The sequence below is a fragment of the Amblyomma maculatum genome, chromosome 11 (assembly GCF_055883805.1).
Source record: "Amblyomma maculatum isolate TAMU_Amacu chromosome 11, ASM5588380v1, whole genome shotgun sequence".
Taxonomy (NCBI): domain Eukaryota; kingdom Metazoa; phylum Arthropoda; class Arachnida; order Ixodida; family Ixodidae; genus Amblyomma; species Amblyomma maculatum.
The window spans coordinates 53,516,537-53,537,167 of NC_139354.1; the positions used below are offsets into that span (position 1 = coordinate 53,516,537).

Below are 20,631 nucleotides of genomic sequence, written 5' to 3' on the forward strand. Positions count from 1 at the left end.
TTCTCGTTGTGCCAGAGAGCATTGTGAAGTTCTTGCGTATCCCCTAATCGCATTCTCCCAATCCCACACATTCGCTTGTGGGCACCGTCTCCAGTCTGTGCTATTGTTCACGAGCCTGTCAGCAGCAATGGATATTGTAGCCTAGTATTTAAAAGCATTGTTTGCTACTGTTTTGCATTCTACAGAAAACAACTGTTCGGTATCTGGTGATAGTGTTCTGTTCTGTTAATGCATACAGTTTTTACTCCCAACGAATTTGTTGTTCCTTCATGCAAGTAAGGATACATCGTAGCTACCACCTCCGATGGGCGCTGGGACACTAATAGAATGAGAGCGTCGGAATAGAGGACAAAGCGAAGATAAGGTAGAGTGCGCAGATACAATCGAGTCCTTTTGTCGTTACTCTAGATTGCGGGCTTTGGGCAAAAGCTGAGTGGAAGAACCTATTTCCGCCCACACCCGGAAATGAACGACTGCACAAGCTGGCAAGGCGAGGTCCATAGCCAGGTCATCATTATGAATGGAGGAATATTTGTTACGCCTTTAGAATATTGAACCCATCTTTTGATATTAGAGCGAACGCTTTAGTACTTAAAGTAAAGCGCGCAGTTTCGCCTTACTTTGCACAATTTGCCTTCAAGTCCAACTGAGGTCAGACTAAGTGCACACCTCTAAAGCTAACCATCGCCATCAGTTATCGAGCCATCAAATAGGCTAGCGGGAAAACAGAATGCACCGCATAAACCGCTGTGTCGCAGTTCACCCTGGTCATTGCCTCTGATGAACCATTTGCACTTAAGGCATCACTAAAGGACCTCCATGCGGCAGCAGATTTGTCCTCTTTGCTATCAAAACTGTGATGGGACCGACCTTCGTATAGCGTTACATTCGGTGTCATACGAGTTCACCGTCGAACCACCCTGCATGTGCTGTCTAAGTAAGCGGTAGGGATTGAAACCAGCTTACGTGCTTCCAGATGTGTGCCCTAATCCCCTCTCTACACCAGTTGACCTAGCACAGTGGATGTTTTCGAATGGAGTGCCGTGAGTAAGCTGTTAAAGATCTACCGTAATATCCCGAAGCATAGCCCATAACTGACGCCTCGCTCAGGCTCCCCCCCCCCCCCCCCCATTTTTCAGGCAGATTATCGAATATGTCATAACTACTGAGTCAACGCAGCGCCAAGAAAACTTAAACCACGTCATTACAGTCAGACAAAAATAGCCCTGCAAACGTCGGGACCACAAATTAAAAACAAAAAAGGATACTAGAAGAAACTTCCGTTTACGCGTCCTCCCAAAATATTCATGACATGAAGGTGGACGCAACGGTAATGCGAAAGAAGTACGTTCGAAATAACGAAAGGAAATATTCTATTTTTTCGCAAGGCCAAGGAAGTCTATGATCAGCAGCGTACAGTAAAAAAGGCACGTTAGGAGTCCTGCCACCAAGATTACTTCCTATGATTAAAGTTGAGGGATAAGCCACAGTAGAATGGAAACAAAAGAATGCAAATTTTATAGTTTTGATCATTTTTTTTGTTTGCTCCCCGATACATGGTTCATCCCACGTTTTTTAAACATTTCAGGTGCTGGTAATGTTGGTGATGGCTCGAGATATTACGAGACATCTGTTATAGACTTGTTTCAGTCGCGGGACTACATACGTGTAGTCTTTCAGCAACCGATATGATCTGAACATAAAGCACACCATGTTCAAGTATTCATGCATTAGAGGCCTGATATTTTAACTACGAATAAAATATTGTTCTTTGAATTTGAGCACTGGTATGAATCCTCGTTAATGCTAGTTCGTTGGTAAACGAAACGGTTACAGTTTTAGATTTCAGAAGCGATATTTAAGCTGCAGAATTCATGCCTTCTCCGAAACCTGTCTACAAATGCGTCAGGCCGCACACGATTCCACATGGCGGTTAATAAATCTCAAAAGGCTCACTGTATAGCGTATAGCGTTGGTCATTATGTAACGATACAAACTGTTGATGCCAATAAACTTGAAGAGTCATAAGAGTGTTCAGCCACAGTCAAGCGAGCGTAGCGGCACCGGACGCGATCGCAAATAGTGAACAAGGCGACACAGCTGATAATTCAGAGACAGCAATCACGAGCAATAAAACCACTGAGATCAGAGATTATGCGTTGACCGCATCTGTGGTCTCAGCAGCACGTAAAAACTGAGATGCTTCGTGACGCGACGAGTCCCCCACTCGAAGGCGAGCGTTTAGCATGCTGCATTTTTGCAGACCTACGCGAGCTACTGAATGTGGCTTCGGTAAAAACGCCTTTCAGTACATTCGGCAATTTTTGACCGACAGACAATCTTACATTCGAAACCAGGATGAGGAACATGGACCTTTTCAATAAGGAACCAGGGGTACACCTATGGGTGCGGTGCTCCCTCCCTTGTTATTCAGTCTGGCTAAGATGCACCTGCCTGCCCAGCTGGGCGCTGTCGATGGTGTGCAGCATGCGCTCTAGGCCGATGACATCACCCTGTGGGCCACGCAGGGCTATCTCGGAGACATTGAGGCCAACCTGCAGCAGGCGGCAACCATAGAAGACCGGTATGGTCGTCGCTGCGGCACCTAATGCTCCCCCCAAAAGTCTGAATTTGTGAACTTACGCCCATTCTCAAAGTGCCACGCGGTAAATATACAGGCTGATTACGCTGTCTTTGTAATTATCTTTGCACATGGCGAGGAGGAAGTCGAAACGCCTCCTCACTGGGCAATTGGTGACCGGTTCCGCTGCCACTTCCACCGCCCTCAGGAAATATGTTCAATCTTGTTGTATGTTTATTTTTTTATCTTAATTGTATGCGGTCTTTCGTTTTACATTTATTGTTTTTTATGGGATAATTTCGACACTATCGCTGTCCTGCCTTTAATCACATTTTGCACATTGCGGTTCCTTGTTTTATTTTGTTAGTGTATGTGCCAAATCCACCAGGGAAATTTATTTTCTCTTGAGTATAATTTGATAATCTCAACATTTTGATTTTCATTATTAACTTTTGGTATACTTCCCTCCCTTCTGTATTGTATACCTGTCTCCTGATGATAATGAAAATAAATACAAAAAAAAACTAAATAAAGTACACCAAGGCACAGCGGGCAATGCGATGAAGCGCGAAGCTCTCGTTGCGAAAATCTACCATAATAGGTGAAACATCTGGACTCGCCAGTTCCAAATGATGCATGTGTCTGCTCTCCTTAATTGCGCCCGTTTTTGTAAGAAAAACTGTGCACAAAAAGGCACGTACAGAAGGGCAGAAGACACAGGAGATATGCTATTATTCCTTCTTTTTTTTGTGCGCCAAAATCCGCTTCCAAACGCTATACAGTGCCACATAAAAGTAAAGGTTTTGTTAAAATTCCTTGTCCCTTAACAGTGGTAACAGACGCGGAGCAGTGAGGCGATGACGATCCAGTTAGATGTAGCGGGTGCTGAAACAGACCTTGTTGGGAAGGACTCAAAGAGAAGGTTTGGTTTGTGTGGTTTAACGTTCCCAAGTGACTCAGTCTATAAGAGACGCTCAAAGACTCAAGTACTCAAAGAGAGTAAAACAGCTCCCAGATAGTGTGCGCCAGAGTGGCGCACGTGTGGCAAAGCCCATTACATATAACTCTAGCACCCCGTCGTTACCACCGCCCACATGTCCCTCCGTTTCCTCCATAGCCGTTCATCACCAATACATGAGCGGAGGTAAGGTGGCTTGGAGAGAGTAGCTCTGTGTGCGTTGATTGAGCTGTTCGTGGTTGTGACGCATGAGTACCTCCATTCGCTCATAGATGACGCCACACTGCTGGGCGCCGTCGTCCAACGCACGGTTTCCTCACAGTCGGGCTATGCTGTACTCCACTGATACCAGCGGCTGACTGAGAAATTTGCTGCACGAGATAGAGGGGGGGGGGCTAAACTCATATCGCTATGCAGGCCACATTAGGAACGTGTCCTTCTTCGAGGGACAGAAGCCAACAACAAGAAAATATAAATTACACAATAAATGAAAATGCTAGCACAATATCGAAATACTTATAAAATAAAAAATATCCTGGTTATCTCGTTTTCATTCATGGTGAATCAGAGAAAGCTATTTTAAGGGTAAAACGGTTAATATATACCGCAGTCATTTATCGTCAGAATAAATAAAATGCAGACGGTGTTGAAAGAGAGGGTGGATTGTGAAGCTTGTCCTTGAGGGGTGGTGTTTTCCTTGTACTTGAAGGCAGCTGACGCCAGTTTCATGATGATTACGAGTCAATGCTTATTTTAATTTGCACAAATAACGTGTAGCGCTCGGGAACGACACCTTGAGTAGAACACAGCCGGACGCAGGCGTTCAGGCGGAAAAGAGAGGAGGCCAGGCGTCGCTCAAATCTCTTCCTTTGCGCAGCTGCCGCCTCAACTTCATCTTCAGGGCGGTGACATTTGCAAGACAGGCAGCAATTCAGGCTTGGGTATACATTTCAAAAGATCGTTGCCCGATTCAGTTTTAATCGGTCAAGTGATTGAGCCTTTCCGCTGATAATATTCGATGCACAGTCTAGTCGAAAAAGATTACAAAACTGTGCGAAAAATGCGACAAAATATTCGGTAGTTCTGCAGTAAAGGTCAGAATTTTTTGAAATTTCGTACTAGTTTCCAATAGGTCTGCAGGTCCTTATGTTGTACATTTCTGTAGTCTGTAGTTCTGTAATATTTTCTGTCGTAACTACAGAAATGTCTGTTGTCCCAAGTAGTTCACTGTCAAAACCGCCCAGAAAATATATTGTGACAACAAAAAGTCTTCCGTCGTGTTTATTTGACTGGGATTGGTTGAGCAAGATTATTTCGCCCCGTGAGCGACAGATCCAGCAGCGCCAAAGAGAGCTTCTGCTAAATTAATCGGAACATGACACACGTGAAATGCGGTTAAGCAGAGCGAACAAGAGATGGTATTCTCTCACTTGTCGCTTCATCTCAAGAATGTTTGAGCTAGATTCATTACTAAAGGGCATATCGGCGAATAAGAAATGGAATTCCTCCTCTGCCAATCATCTCAGCAGTCCGATGCACCAGGAAAAAAGTAAAGAAAACATCTGGGAGTCTGCAAAAACGTATCAGTACGTCATCGAATGACGTTCGCTCACTGATTTTGGTTGGTTGCACGTGTTTTCTTGAGCGCGGATTTTATCCCTCCCACGCATTCCTCGGTAATCGACTTTTTCAAGCTTCTCCTCTGCGTTGTGTGCTATAACGGAGTCGGAGCTCGAAACGGGACAGCAGGCAATCACTGCCTCCAGTGACACCCGGCCCTTTCTTTCCTTATTCATGCGAACAATTTAAGCGCAATAAGCGTGGTTACGCAACTTAACCACGGTTTAGGCGAATCGTGTTTGGCGCTTGTCACACCGTTTACGGCAACTAATGGCCCCTTGGTTACGCAAACGGAACTTACACAATCATTGATAAAGCAGCGGTGCTAGGCAGATCAAGCTGCATTTGAGAGTGTTGTAGTTATTTGCCCCTGAGTGCTTGGAAAGCCTTCCGAAGGCGCGACAATGATTGCGTAGGCGCCATCCTACAGCAGCACTCTTCCTGTTCCGAATCTCCCATGAACCACCCCCGCCAACACCCACGGTGAATACCGAGCGCTGGCGCCAGAAAGGTATGCTAGAATTTTTGTTCGCTTAAATAATACCTGGGATAGCATAACATCAGAGATGAATCCATGCAAGACATGAATCCCATGCCATGGGGAGACTATCTGTCGTTGCGCTCACCAATTCCAAAACCGCTGCACACCATAGTTTCGGGGCGAGACAAACGATGCATAGCGACAATCTGGCAGCAGAGTATAGTCGTTACCCGCAAAGCGCGCAGGCACACCGCTGCGGTAACATTCAGCATCCGGTGCTGCGAGCGCTGCGAGTTTGTGTACATTCGTGATGAGGCTTAAGGCGGATCATTTTGGACGCACGTTTCATTTAATTAACGACATGCTGCATAAGGGATAGATGTGCAAAAACAGGACGGGGGCTTGTATGTACGCTGTTGCTTCGCCATCGGTCGGTACTCGAAAGTTGTATAAACGCGGCGTTGGACGCCGCTTATTTTTATGTTGCTCTTGGAACACAGCCAGAAGTAGAAGTGTACGGTTTTGGAGCAGACCAGCTCGTGAGCTTTTTGCACTCAGTCGCCGACGCACACCTTAAAGGTATACTGAACAAATATCCAAGAATATTCAGAAAGCAACAAAATTGCATTCTTAAGACATGATTAGACTAGTACAGACACATAATTCGGGTTTGTTTTGAGCGGATGGCTGTATTTTTGACATTTTCAGAGAGGCCGCCTGGTCAGAGGCGTGAGGCAGCGGGGGTGACGTCACAACTATCCTCAGCAACGTCATGGCCCTGCGATCTCGCCGCAGCCGCCGCCCCCCCTCCTGAAGTTGGCTGACTGGCTACACGCAGTGTTGGTTGCCCCGCATCACGCCGTGCACAATGCTGCGAAGTGTGTGGATTTCGGACAATTGCTTGCTCGGTGGGAGGGAACGATGAATTGTGCGCAGGAACACGAGCAGCAAAAAAAGAAAAAAAAAAAGAAGAGCACGTCCGTCCCTACGCTTTGTGAGTGCCATAGGGGAAAGGAAAAATGAACAGGTGCGACCAGCCGCGAGGGGGGTATTTGTGACGTGATATCCGGTTTTGTCAGAGCTTTCACAGGAGCCTGCTAGGGGCGACGATTTGAAAATATTAATTAAAATACTTACTTTCCGCTCATTTCTATCCATAAAGTGGATTGTTTTGGTCACTCCCAATGCGATAGCTACCATCTGCGCTGGAAATCTCGGCGGCAGTTTTTTTATTCAGTATACCTTGAAGTCCTAAGATGGCCCCCGCCACATAATCGATTATAAGAACGCGCCGTGGTAGCAAAGCTTTGAGGCTCACGCAGCACACTCGCAGACGACTACTGCAGCTACCGGAAGTATGTCCGGGACGTCATAGCCGCCTTGGCTGCAGCGAATCGCAGCTTCTTGTGGTACGTCACTCACCATGACAACACCTTACTCGTGATTTGAGTAGTCAAAAGAAAGCGAACGTTTTTTTAAAGAAAATGATGATTCGCTGGCCTTGTTGCAAGAAGTTCTTTTTCAGACGAATGCTAAAAAGCATTCCTTATACATACTGTGAACACGTTAATCAGTGATCTTTTGGTGCCGCTTCATGGTTCCTTTAATTCTGCAAACTTTTTGTTCTACCACTTGCATCTTTTATATAATCTGATGTCATGCTATGGGCCCAAGGCGGACTCCATAGTCCTCGAACGATTTGCAAGCAAGATGATGTTGGAAATGAAATCAAAGTTAAATCGGGGACCTGACGCGTTCCTTGTGCAAAAAAGGAAAGAACATTAAAATTACGCGAGCACAACCCTCTACAATAGGAGCAATGGCATCTAAATGCATAAAAAATACGAGGCCAAATGCAAACAGAAATACTGAACAGAGACAAATTGAACAGAACAGAACCTAGCGCAATGTAAGGGAAAAAGTGCAACTAACACGACAAAATAAAAAGCGCTGAGTCCAGAGGAAGTGTTTAAAGTAATAGAGATGCGCTATGGAACATAGGCCAAGAGAGACGCGATTTTTGGCAAGCTGAACAAACGCCTCGACAGTGGTTCAAAAACATCTCGACTGGCGCAAAACTCTTTGTTTTAAGTAACTTCTTCACTGCCAACAACGATGCTTATTAGGAATGTTCAGATATATCTTGCAGATTTCACAAGGTCATGTTTTTCTAAATTTTCTTTCATTTCTAGTTTTAATTGCATCCATAGGTGCGTTTTATGCACAATCTGTTTTTTCGGTTGTGTGGAAGTATAACTGGCCCCCTTTTTTGCAGTGCTGGTTTTCGTCCTATATTTAGTTTCAAATGCATGGGTATGATTTCGAAATAAATTACGCATGATGCTTTATCACTGACAGTCCTATGCTTTTGCGCATTAAGGAGAAAGGCGTGAAGGTAATTAGTTGTTGTACGGTTCTACACACCCACTTAAAGAATGTAAGAACTCACAAAACGAGTAAGCCTGTCCAGCCATCTCTTGCGGCATCACGTCTTCCCCCCTTAGCGAAATGTTATACCTTGGTAGCATACTGCGAGATATTTACAATGTATCTTAAGTATGAATTGCATTAGTTGCGGTGACGAATTCACTCAGAATACATAGGAATAGATTCGAAAAATGCTTCCTTATTATTGGAAACGCCTTTTTAAAATTCTGAAAATTCCATTTGAAGGCACAAGAGCAGACTTCAGATACGTGAAAACATTTATGTATTTTATAATGTTGGCATCGAATTATATATGGCCTTTCAAAGATAATACTTTCTTTCGGCTAAAGGATACTTGAATTAAAAAAAAAGCCTGCCCTTCGAAAACATATATGCAGCGCACTTAAAAAATTGTATGAAAGTTTAGGTCTCTAAGTTACGTTTCGAGGGAGAGCCTATACGCCTCCTTTTCTGCCAGCCTTTTTGTTTAAATGAGGTTTAGTAGGCAGACAACTACGATCCTACGCTCAGGGTCTACTACGCCTACTAAATCTATTGATAGTCGAGAACACTGTACTATGCATTTGAGGTATTTCAAAGTGTCATTAAGCTGTTTGTAAAGTCTTCTTTACACGGTAAAAATATACGCGACTGTGTTAGCGCGCGGGGGGGGGGGGGGGGGGGCTATTTACTGGCGCTTCCGTCCCCAAGTCGAATATTCAGTTTGGTTGAGCCAATAAATGCTCTAAAAATAAAATTAGTACAGCGACTTAAGGCAACTTACATGTGGACATTGAATGCGTTATTTAGTTGCTGTTCCCAGTTTCCATACAGCTTTTTTTGTCGAGGATAATCGTGAACTAGTGAACTAGACTATTTCATGACTATGAGATGTATGCTATGCGCAACAAGAAATTATATATAACCAGTCTGCGCATTGTGTCACGAATGGTTGCACTATAGTTTTGGTATAAATTTAGGGTAACGTATGAAAGTGGAATTTAAGTCTTCGATGGTGATCTCTGTCGCTAGGTAGCCTCTAATGTGTCTAGCAAATCTATGCTATAAGCAAGAACTAAATGTATGGTTGCATCCGGACCCTTTGCGAAGAATTGCTGAGTCACAATTTCGATGCTAAATTAGGAAAAACCGCCCCCGAATGGATACCCAGCATCGATGCCGGTGCGATCAGAGCATGGTTGGAATTTAAGAGCACATGAAGGTGTGACCATATGCCATCGCCGTTTTATTTTACCGGTTCTGGCTGAAGCGTCTTGCCACGTGCAGGCCGTCGTCGTACTCGCCGCTTCGGCGGCTAGACAACTGTAGATGTGATGCCATCTTTAGGGCTACCATCGAGAGCCCACAAGGACATTAAGGCTTTCGCTTTAGAGATGCTTAGTCGGGCCGTCAGGTTGGGATTAGTCGGGTTTACTCGGATTGAGAAGGACAGTAATGAGATCGGCAATCGTTAAGAGCAGTTAGACGCTCACCAGAATTGAAAGACGCGGTTAAGAAAGCTTTAGAAGCTATGAAAAAGGGGAAAGCAGATGGGGAGGATCAGACAACTACAATTTTTTTTTCAAGAACGGGGGATGTCGTGCCAGAAAATCTGGCCCCACTGTATACGCAACATCTGGTGACTTCGATGGTATTGGAACCATAGAAGAAAGCTAACAGTGTATGCATTTATAAGGAAGGAGACGCTAAGGACGTGCAAACTTACGGATAAATAAGCTTACAATTCGTTACGTACAAGGTATTTACTAAAGTAATAGCTTATAGCATCAGGGCAACGTTAGACTTCAATCAGCCAAAAGATCTCAGCAGGTGTTCCGAAAGGGTACCATAATATCGATCATTTCCATACAATAATTAGGCGTTATATAATTTTGGAATGCAACCGGACCTTATACATAGCATTGTTTGATTACAAGTACAGGACGATATCTTGAGTGGCTGCACAGCAAACATAGTTCTGCATAAAGGAAGTAATGCCATTCCCATAAAGAAAGGTGTTAGGCAAGTACACTCTATCTCTCCTGTAGTATTCAAAGCCTGCTTAGGTGAAATATTCAGATACTTGGAATGGGAGTAGTTAGGAATAAGAGTTGATGTTAAATACTTCGGTAATCTGCGATTCTCTGAAGACGTTGCTTTGCAAGTAACTCAGAGAATGAACTGCAAAGAATGATTGATGACCTAGACAGGAAACCAAATTTAGGACTAAAATCAATATGCAGATGACTAGGGTAATGGTCAACAGCCTCGGGAAGAAACATCAGTTTACGTTAGGCAGCGAAGCACTGGTTGTGGTGAGTGAATATGTCTATTTAGGAAAGGTAGTAACCGCACACCCGAATCACGAAATGAAAGTAACTGCGAAAAATAGATTGGGATGGACTGCATTTCGCGAATACTCAAAGATTATGACAAGCAGCTTACCAGTGTCGCTCAAGAAGAAAGTATGCAACAGTTGCATCTTACCTGTACCCACCTATGGGGAAGGAACATGAAGGTTAACGAATAGGGTTCTGCTTAAGTTGAGGAAAACGCAGAGGGCTATGTAACAAAAAATGGTAGGAGTAAATTTAATTAATAGGAGACGTGCTGTGTGGGGCAGAGAAATTACTCAATTTACTGTCATTCTAGTGGAAATCCAGAAGAAATGGGCATGGGCAGGGCATTTAGTGCATAGAGAGAACAACAGGTTGTCGCTTACGGTAACAAATTGGATTAGAAATTACATACATTGTTTTCGAGTATGGAAAGGCTTTTTAGGAAATGTTTGCTTGGTAATAATTATTTTAAGGAATAACTTTCATGAATATTGTTACGTGGTGGCATGACAAGCGATGGAACACGGCAACACAACAGAAAGAGAACGACGTGATGACATGACGATGAAATATGCTTTAATGGCCAGCGGGCCTGGCGAGAGCGCTCCGCCCCGCGCCACTGCCCGCTTCGTCATCTTCGTAGCACTACCCGGGGCCACCGAGCGATCGTCCCGATCGATTGCTAAAAATCCAATGCATGAAGTGACGATGAACACAGACACAGGATTAGGACACGAAGCGCTGGACACCACACTGAATGCGAAGATGGGATGAATGCTTGCCCCGGAGCATCAGGTCCAATCTTCACCGTTTGCCAAAGGCCAAGGCTCATGGACACGCCGAACGGCTTGAGCGGGGGTGTTGTCTTCGTTCTAGTGGTCGTCAGGTCGCTTCGTCGTGGAGTCGGTCGGGTCGGTTTTGGGCTCTTTCTGGTCATCGTGTGTTGTGGTCACGGCTGGGGACGAGGCTAGGGACAGCGGCTGTTCGGGTCGGAGCAAAAAGGTTTGGGGCAGAGCTGGGCGGCGATCTCCACGGGCTTTCGGCAGATGGACCCGGCGTACGGTTGGCTTCGACGGTGCAAGGCGAGGATGGGGATCAACCGCACCTCCAATCAATTGTTACGTGGTGGCATGACAGGCGATGGAACACGGCGACACAACAGAAACAGAACGACGTGATGACATGACGATGAAATATGCTTTAATGGCCAGCAGGCTTGGCGAGAGCGATCCGCCCCGCGCCACTGCCTGCTTCGTCATTTTCGTAGCAATATTTATTATTGTACCAATACTCTCAAATGCTGGAAAAGCTCATTTTGTAATGGGATATGTTATCTGTGAGGAGTTTTTGGCCGAGCGTATCGTGGGATACCCCCTTTCAATAAGTTTGTCAACAGATATACACCAGGTAGGATGGTGCATTCTTGGTAATAACCTTCCTGCTTTCAGCAAGCAATTTTCTCCTTTGGTTTTTATGTAAGCCATATATTCTTGAACGCCGCATTGAACATATTTTAAAAAATAGATTACAATATGCAGTGTATTCAACATTTTCATTTCAGTGCTTTCCCATATTCAGAATTTACCTACATATAAAAGGGATGTCCAAGAAAGCAGGCATAATTGTAAAGAGAAAGCAACAAAAGCGTGCATTACCGAGAGGTTGCTTGAGCTGCTTAGTGGCCAGTTGTACACGAAGTGGTATAAGAAGCCAAGATTTTGGCACTTTCGACCAAGCTTATATTTTCCCGTTTCGTTGTTGGAAAATTGCATACCCTTGTGCGAAGTTCTTTTCTACTTTCTGGAGAATCACTGCTTCCATCTTAGTGCCTTGTCAAGAACGTTTTTGTAACTTTAGTTGATTTTATTGTAATAATAACATAGAAAAAGCTATACTTTCGCAGTTGTTGAAAAGATTACTTCCTATGCATATTCGCCTTCTTTAACAAGCGGTCATTCACAATTACTTTTATTTTTATTTTTTCACTTTCACCATAAATCAATATTTAATGCCAAATTCAAACGTTAAACGAACGTCAGATAAACTTCCTTCAGAAACATGTATTTGAGTAATCTTTACTTTTTTTTTGGTTGGCTTGAAAGCGACTACATATTACGCCAGATATTACATATTATGGGCACAAAAGCGAGACTTGCGTACTGGTCAAAACAACACTATCGAAATATTTTAAATCAACGTTGCCATACTCCATATGTGCTCAGCGTAGTGCTTATTTTACATTTTTTTAAAGCAAATGAGAATTACAAAGGAAAAGCTGTCAAGAATAACTTACTGCTCAATTGAGTTTATATTTTGTTTCGAAATTCATATCGGTCGGAACCATTTCTCATTTGCTTTGCTTTGCTGGACGGCACTCTTCCTTTATGATCTTTTCAAAAGAAGGCTTGTATGTCAAGCATCCTACAGACTAAAGTAAGCAGTAAAACTGTATCCGTATAAAGAAAAAAGAATGTTCCGGACGAGCGTAAAGAACTATGACCTTCCTGTTTCCGTCGAGGCCTAGCTAAGAGATTAAGTGCAGAGAGCGGCGTTGGTGAGAAGAAAATAGAACGCAAGAGAAATAAAAAAGGGATAAAACTTCTCAATGGTCCGTCCCACTAGGACTCTTGTAGGGTCGCCAAGATATAAGGAAGCTCTAGGATGCAGAGCTGAAAATCCCTTCAATAAAACTGCAGGAACCTCCAAATACTACTTCCGTTTCCGGGGGGGAGGGGGGTTACCAGGAAATAAAGAGCACAGGAGAGAGGACTTTTGGGGCTTGAAATGTAAGAACTAGAAGCCTCAATCTCACTTGCTGAGTCTGCTTGAAAATGCAAAAGTGCGTTAAAAGGGATTATAATAAAATATATGGGAGGCAGTTAAGCTCCGCCGTTAAGGATATGACGTGGAAACGTTGGTTACCACCCGCCTTATAAAACACCGCTTAACCAAGTCGCAAGTGTGCCTGCGTAGCCCATGAGAACGTGTCTTACTCAGAATGCAGGGGTACTGGAATGCGCTTCTGAGATAACTCCCTGCTATGAAAGGACAGGTCCGAGTTGTCAGCTCCTGCGAAACGTAACGTCAGGTAATATTACGTACAGTGAGTGCACGTCCATGTCACCTGGCAGCTACTAACGCATTGCTCATGACTGCGAAATATTGCATAACAATATGTTTGGGGAATGTTGTGGAAAATCGTTATCCACAACATTATTTGGTGACGGCTATAAAAGGCGTGGATCCCTACACGACATAGTGTACAACGGTTTAACTGTAAGTAGTCGTTTTTCAACCGTATTGGCATCGTGTTACCCTAACTGGAGGAAATGTAACCAAACACCTAGATAGGTCTAAAGTGGATTTGTCCACCCTAACTACTTTTTGGCCAATTATAAATCAAGACTGCTAAAGGATATTGATCATCATAATTAAATAAAATTGTTTGACGAAACCAGCGAGATCTAGTGTTATAAAACGCACATTTGCGTTGCTGTGCTTTCATAAAATGAGCGAATTTTTTTTTTAAAGCTTGAGAGGTGCATACAGGTGCATACATATACAGCTTGAGAGGTGCAGGGAAAGTGGAGAAATATTCGGGGCGTCTGCTATTTTCATATACGCAGGGCCGAAGGCAGTGCCATTCCTTATATGTGCTGCCTAACAGGCGGTATCCTCAGCTCCCCAACGTAGCAGAGCTCTTCCCGAGGCGTTTAAAATGTATACTTGATGCTATACTCGAGAATGCGAATACAAATCTTGCTTCTCACTATAATGACTATGTATTAGGCATCTGTGAACGATTTATGACAATATAGTCAGGAATTAGCACTATTACAAGCTTCTCCATGGCACTGCCGGCGCACAAATATTTCAGCTCGGTATAGATAATACCCTAACGGCAATATTTTGTGAACTCTTTGTTGTAATTTCTTATCATATATATTTGAAGAAGGCTTTTATATGTTTGTATACTGTATGTGCTTGGATGCCAATATTTAATAAAATATTTTAAGTATAAGTATAGGTACAACTGAAGGGGTGACAAAACGATATCACGCGTTTGCTGTATTTCATTTCTGTTACTATATACCCAACAATACTCAAGAATACTCATGAATATTCTAAAACTGCATGAAAAGACACCATAATGATGCAAGAAAAAATTGAAAACAGAGGGCACGCGCACCAGCGACTTGTCTATCTTTTGAATCTTTTGTTTTGATAAAACGCGAGACCGCTACAGCTTCCCTGAATTTTCCGATAAAATTTCAGCGGCTCTTTGATAACGAGAACGTGGCACTGACATCCAATACACCAATTTGTACTTGACTGTATAATTTCTGACATTAGCTGTCTGAACACTAAAAGCCTAGCGCCACGTATTTGAAACCTTTCTTCACCTTCATTCTGCTGCATTTTGTAGAGCGTAATGCCTGATTCTCGACAAGCAGTCAGCTATCTTTAACATGGAAGAAGTAGTCAGGTAAAGGTGCGTAGATAAGACCGCCATTAACTTGTTGTAAGCAGCAGCCAATAGGGAATGCAGAGTGGGTTTCTCTGCATCGCAATTTCAAAAGTTAACAGCAATAAACCAAATGGGCGTAAGAGTAGAAAATGCGAACCATAGTCGAATATGCCCTAAATACTGTGAGTATCCCTCGAAAGCGTCTGAATGGGAAATCCCTGACTGGCACTCGTGGGTATAAGCTGCCCTGAAGTGATCAATCCGGTTCACCGTCCTTGGGCTGGCGAGTTACTGAAAGATTTCGCTAGCCTTAGGTGTTGGGCCGGGAATCCGAAAACGGCCAAATAGATTATCTATGGCAGTTCCTCAGTCATTATTATATTTTTTATTTGCAATATTGCAGTAACAACCTTGTCTATAAATCTATCATTACATGTACACGGGTGCAGGACAACATGCCCCATCAATTCTGCGAAGACACTATCCCGGAACACAGGAGAGCATCCACAGCGTTATTGATCTCATTTTATTTAATATGCATTTTATTTAGGCTGCGCAGCTTATTATAGCTTGAGCATACCTTAAAGGCATATCAAGGGCCAATATAACGGCTTTCTGTGTAGGCAGAGCACGGGAGATAATATTCTTCACCAAGATAGCAATTTAGAAAAAGTGCCATATGTGATGTCTCAAATTTTATTCTAGATAGAGAGGGCACCCTAATGATTACCTTGTTGAACGGCATAGAACGAAGTGAAGTTTCATTCTTTTGCTCGACATTTTTCTGAACTCAATTTTATTTTGTACCCTGAATAATTCAGAATACATTACCATAGAAAGAAAGCTGTCATAAGCAGCAACAATAGCGGAAAACGTAGCACTATCGCATGTTGTGTTAGCTCCGAGATTAGTTCACAAGAAAAAATTTATTTATCTGGCATAATTTTTTCCTTCTTTCTGATTCTATGACCGCTTTGTTTGATACTGTCCCGACTACGTTTTATGCAATGAAATTGCACAATTTTTACAGCTAGCTTCCCCTGAATTTTAACTACATACAATTAAACATGTTCTGAAAGGCCAGCGCTTCAGCAGATCAACTGTTAAACAATATCGCCTACCAATAGATAGCATAAGGCAGGCTTCCAAGCATATTTATTGCATTGCTTATAGTTCGACGTTATTTGACATTAAATTACTCTGCCAGGGCCGCCGTGCGAGGCATGCTTTAAATTTCTCGCCCATCAGTTTATTGAGCTGTTAGAAGGAATTACTCGCTTCAGAAGTATATATTTCCCGTCGTCATCGCATTTATTATTAGACAAATTCTTTAGTTCGTTGGCTGAGTATTGCTAACAGTGAGAGAAAGTACTCTTTGCTGCTCATCCATTTAAAAACAGAGTAATAAAAGATGCACCTCCGGCGAAAAAAAACATTGCACGCTCAAATTCCTATCGTAACAACAGAATTCACCTCTGTCCCTGTTATTGTTCTTCGCACTGCTACACTCTCCTATTCTCCCTTAAGCCCAGGAAGGCTGGGCATTAGAAGATACTTCCAGTTTTCATACAGAAAGCAACGTGAAATAAAGGTGCCATTATTTGTTTTCGCTGAGCATGAGGCGCGCACTTTCAGGGTCGTCCAAATGTGAGCGTTGAAGCGCACAATGACATCCATTCGGAGCGCTCGATAATTAGCCTCACTTTTCAAGCCGTGCCGTCATGTATCTCTTGCAAAAAAAACAGCAAATTTGCTCAGCCCAGCTTATGGCTTCGCTCGAGTTTGATTCCCGTCTTTGCCTAATACAAGCTTTCGTTGTTATGGCGAAGGGTTCACTTAGCTGAAGCCTGAGGTGAGAAGAACAGTCCGCTGCGAGCGAAAGAGGTTACCATAGCAACGAGCTACCGAAATGGCGAGAGGCACGAAGGCACGTGCAAGGCATTAACCTGCGGCGAGGTGGTGCCAGAGAGAATAGGGTGAAGAGGGTGTCCTCATAGAAAGAGAAAGAGTGCAGAGGGCGTCGTGTTACCTGTCAGCTGCTTGCCACGTGCCGCCGGAAGCTTGAGAACCGATAATGGTGAGCAGCGCATAGCCGATTGCACTAGCGAGTGTTCGCCTTCAAACACGGAGGTGGTCCTGAATATCTGGGTTCAATATTCTCTCCACATTTTCAAGAAGTTACCACACGGTCTTTTAAACTTCATAGTTTTTATCTGAATTTTTCCTCCAGAGTTTTATGCGACAGCGTTTTGGGCACTTTGCGCACAAGAGCCGTAGCCGTGGACGTACCCTAGATCTGAGAATGAGGGGAGAGAAACTGGCGCGTCATTTCGTATCATAATTATGACACAAAAAATATTCGTGCATTGTAGAGGCTAGGTGTCATATTACAGAGCGTTCTGTATTTTTCTGTTTGTGTTGTAAACAACTTTCCCGCATGAACTACTGCACTATTTTTGGCCCAAATGCTCCCAGGTATGATCCGCCCTTTTCGTCATTAATATAACTTTGGAACTTACATGAACATTCCTGAATCTTCGAAAAAGCTGCAGTCAGCTGCGGCGGGTGTAGTGAATATATGTTAGGAAAAATTGAACCTGGGAGTAAAGGCCCCCCAGGAATCGGCTCCTAAGAAAAAACCCCCTTCAAAACAATTTTTCAAAAATACGTTTCTCTATGCAGTGCATTCAACATTTTTATCTCAGTGCTTTCCAATATTCAGCATTTACCTACCTCTAAAATGGTTGTCGAAGAAAGCTGTCATAATTTTAAAGAGAATGCAACAAAAGCGTGCATTAGCGAGAGGTTGCTTGAGCTGCTTAGTGGCCAGTTGTTACAAGAAGGGCAATAAGGAACCATGAATTTTGTACTTTCGACCAAGCTTAATTTTTCGCGCTTTTTTGTTCTAAAATTGCATAACAGCTTGTGAAGTTCATTTGTACTTTCTGGAGAATCAGAGCTTTCGTCTTAGTGTCTTGTTAGGAATGTTTTTGAAATTTTAATTGATTTCATTGTAATAAAATCCTAAAAAGCTATATTTTCGCAGTTGTTGAAAATACATTTCTGCCTATGCATATCTGCCTTGTCTAACAAGCGGTCATTCATGTTACTTTTGTTTGTAGAATTTACGCTTTCACAATAAATCAATATTCAATGCCCAAGTGGAGCGGTAAATGAACTTCAGCTAAACTTTCTTCAGAAACAATATGTATTTTAGTAGGCGTTGCTTTATTTTGGTTGGCTTCAAAGCCAGATACATATTATAGCAGATATTACATATTATGGGCCCAAAAGCTAAACGTGCCTACTGGCCAAAACAACACTATCGAAATAATTCAAATAAACATTGCCATACTCCGTATATGCTGAGCGTAGCACTTATTTTTCATGGTGTAATAGTCCATCAGAACGCCAAAGAAAAAGTTGTCACGAGCAAATTACTGCTTTATTGAGTTTATATATTGTTTCGAATTTCATATTGATCGAAAACATTTTTGCTTTGCTTACGATCCGACTTCGCCAAACTGCCCTCTTCTTTTACGATCTCGTCAAAAAGACTGCCTGTATGTTAGGCTTCCTATAACATCAAGGAAAGTAGAAAAAATGCATCCGTATGAAACAAAAAGAAAGCTACGAACGAGCGGAAGCAACTATGGCCTTCTTATTTCCGTCGACGCCAAGCTAAGAGATTAGGTACATAGAAAGAAGATGAAACGCAAGAGAAAAAAAAAATACACATAAAAATTTGAGTTTTCCGTGTTCTAGGACACTTGTAGGGTCGCGAAGATATAAGGAAGCTCTAGGATGTAGACTTGAAATCCATTGAATAAATGCTGAAGGAAGCTCCGAATAGCGCCGTTTCCGAGGGCCTACCGTTAAATTAAGAGCACTGGATAGGGGATATTTGGAGCTTGAACTTTAAGAACCAAAAGCCTCGCTCTCACTTGCTGATACTGCTTGAAAAAGTAATAATAAAATGCGTCTAAAGTGAATAGAATAAAATCTATGGGTGGCAGTTAAGCTCCGCCGTTAAGGACACCACGCGGCAGCGTTGGTTACCCCGGGCATATAAAACGCCGCTTTAAATAAGTCGCACGACCATCCCTGCGTAGCCCATGTGAACGTGTATGACTCTGAATGCAAAGCTATTGGAATGCGCTTCGGACGTCACTAACCGCTATCAAAGGAGAGGCCGGAGTTGGCAGCTCCTGCCAAACGTAACGTCAGGTAATACTACGTATAGTGAGTGCACGTACCGTCTTTGCCAAAAGTAACCAGGCTGCAAGTTTTGCTTGTCGCTTGTATTTTAAAGGCAACATGAATTCGCAGAGTGTCAAAACGTGTTAATAGGTGAGGACAGGAGCTCGCCTTTACTTTGAGCAGATTTACAAGTTCAAAAGTGATACGAATTCTCTACTACAGGTCTGAGAAGCGGAACACGCAGCCTGGTCACTTTTGGCAAAGACGGTACATGCCACCGGGCAGCTATTGGGGCAGTACTCGTGACTTTGTTCAATATTTCATAACAATATATTTGTGGAATTTTGAAGTCGCTATCCACAACATTATTTGGCGTCGGCTATAAAAGACAGATATCACTACACGACATAACCTACAACGTTTTAACTGGAAGTAGTCGTTTTTCACCAGTACTGCCATCTTTTTACCATAACTCTTGGAAACGTAACCAAGCACCTAGGTAGGTCCAATGTGGGTGGAATTGTCCGCCCTACTTTATTCTAGTCTGGCTATTTCTTGACAAACACGAAATGAAGACTGCTAACAGATATTGATGATTATAATTAAACACAAATTTTTAACAAAGCCAGCGAGAATTAGTGTTATACAACCTCCACTTGCTTTACTGTGATTTCATGAAATGACCGGATTTTTTGTTTTGCAAAAGCGATACAGAAAAACATTTACAGCTTGAGAGGCGCAGGCAAAATGGAGCAACATTCGGGCCGTCAGTTGTCATAGGCGCAGGGGCGAGGGCAGTGCAATTCCTTATACCTGCAGCCCAACACGCAGTACCCTCAGCTCCCCAACGTATCAGGGCTATTTCCGAGGCGTTTGAAATGTATATTTGACACTATACTGAAGAACGCGTATACAAATCTTATTTCTCACTACATTTAATATTTATTAGGCATCAGCGAACGAGTTATGACTACGCTTCCTTCATACAGCATTCTACAAGTCTCAAACATGTATTTTATTGTTGTCATATAATTTTTAGTAGTTTGCAATATAGGCAGGAGGAAGCACTATTACATGCTTGTCCATGGCACTGCGGCGTTTTAATATTTCATCTGGCCAAAGATAATTCCCTAACTGCGATATTTTGTGATCTCTTCGTTGTAATTTCCTCTCACAAAGATATGAGAAATGCTTTTACATGTTTTTATAATGTATGTTCTTGGGTGCCAATATTTAATACTATATTTTAAATATATATGTAAGTAAAACTAAATGGCTGACAAAAACGATATCACGCGATATTCGTGACCCTAAATCTAATAATATGCAAGAATACACACGAAAATTCTAAAACGGCATGATAAGACACCACAATAACGCAGAAGAATTTTGAAAAAAAAAAAAGGCACCCACCTGCAGCGAAGTGTCTATCGCAACCACACGGAGAGGGGTCTTTTGTTTTGATAAGACACGAGACCGCTACAGCCAACCTGAATCTTCCTATGAGATTTCAGCGGCTGGTTGCTAGCACGAACCTGGCACTGATATCTAAGACAC

At 42.9% G+C, this 20,631-nt stretch overlaps 1 protein-coding gene across 1 annotated transcript in view; it reads right to left on the bottom strand.

Moving 5' to 3' along the window:
* Positions 1-3,404: 3,404 nt before the first annotated feature.
* The window catches only part of LOC146173823 (uncharacterized), a 35,361-nt gene continuing 18,134 nt past the window's right edge, over positions 3,405-20,631 (bottom strand). Inside the window, exon 4 of the mRNA XM_084585279.1 lies at positions 3,405-3,542. Within this exon, the coding sequence (XP_084441405.1) occupies positions 3,405-3,542 (138 nt within the window). The remainder of the gene's footprint in view (positions 3,543-20,631) is intronic.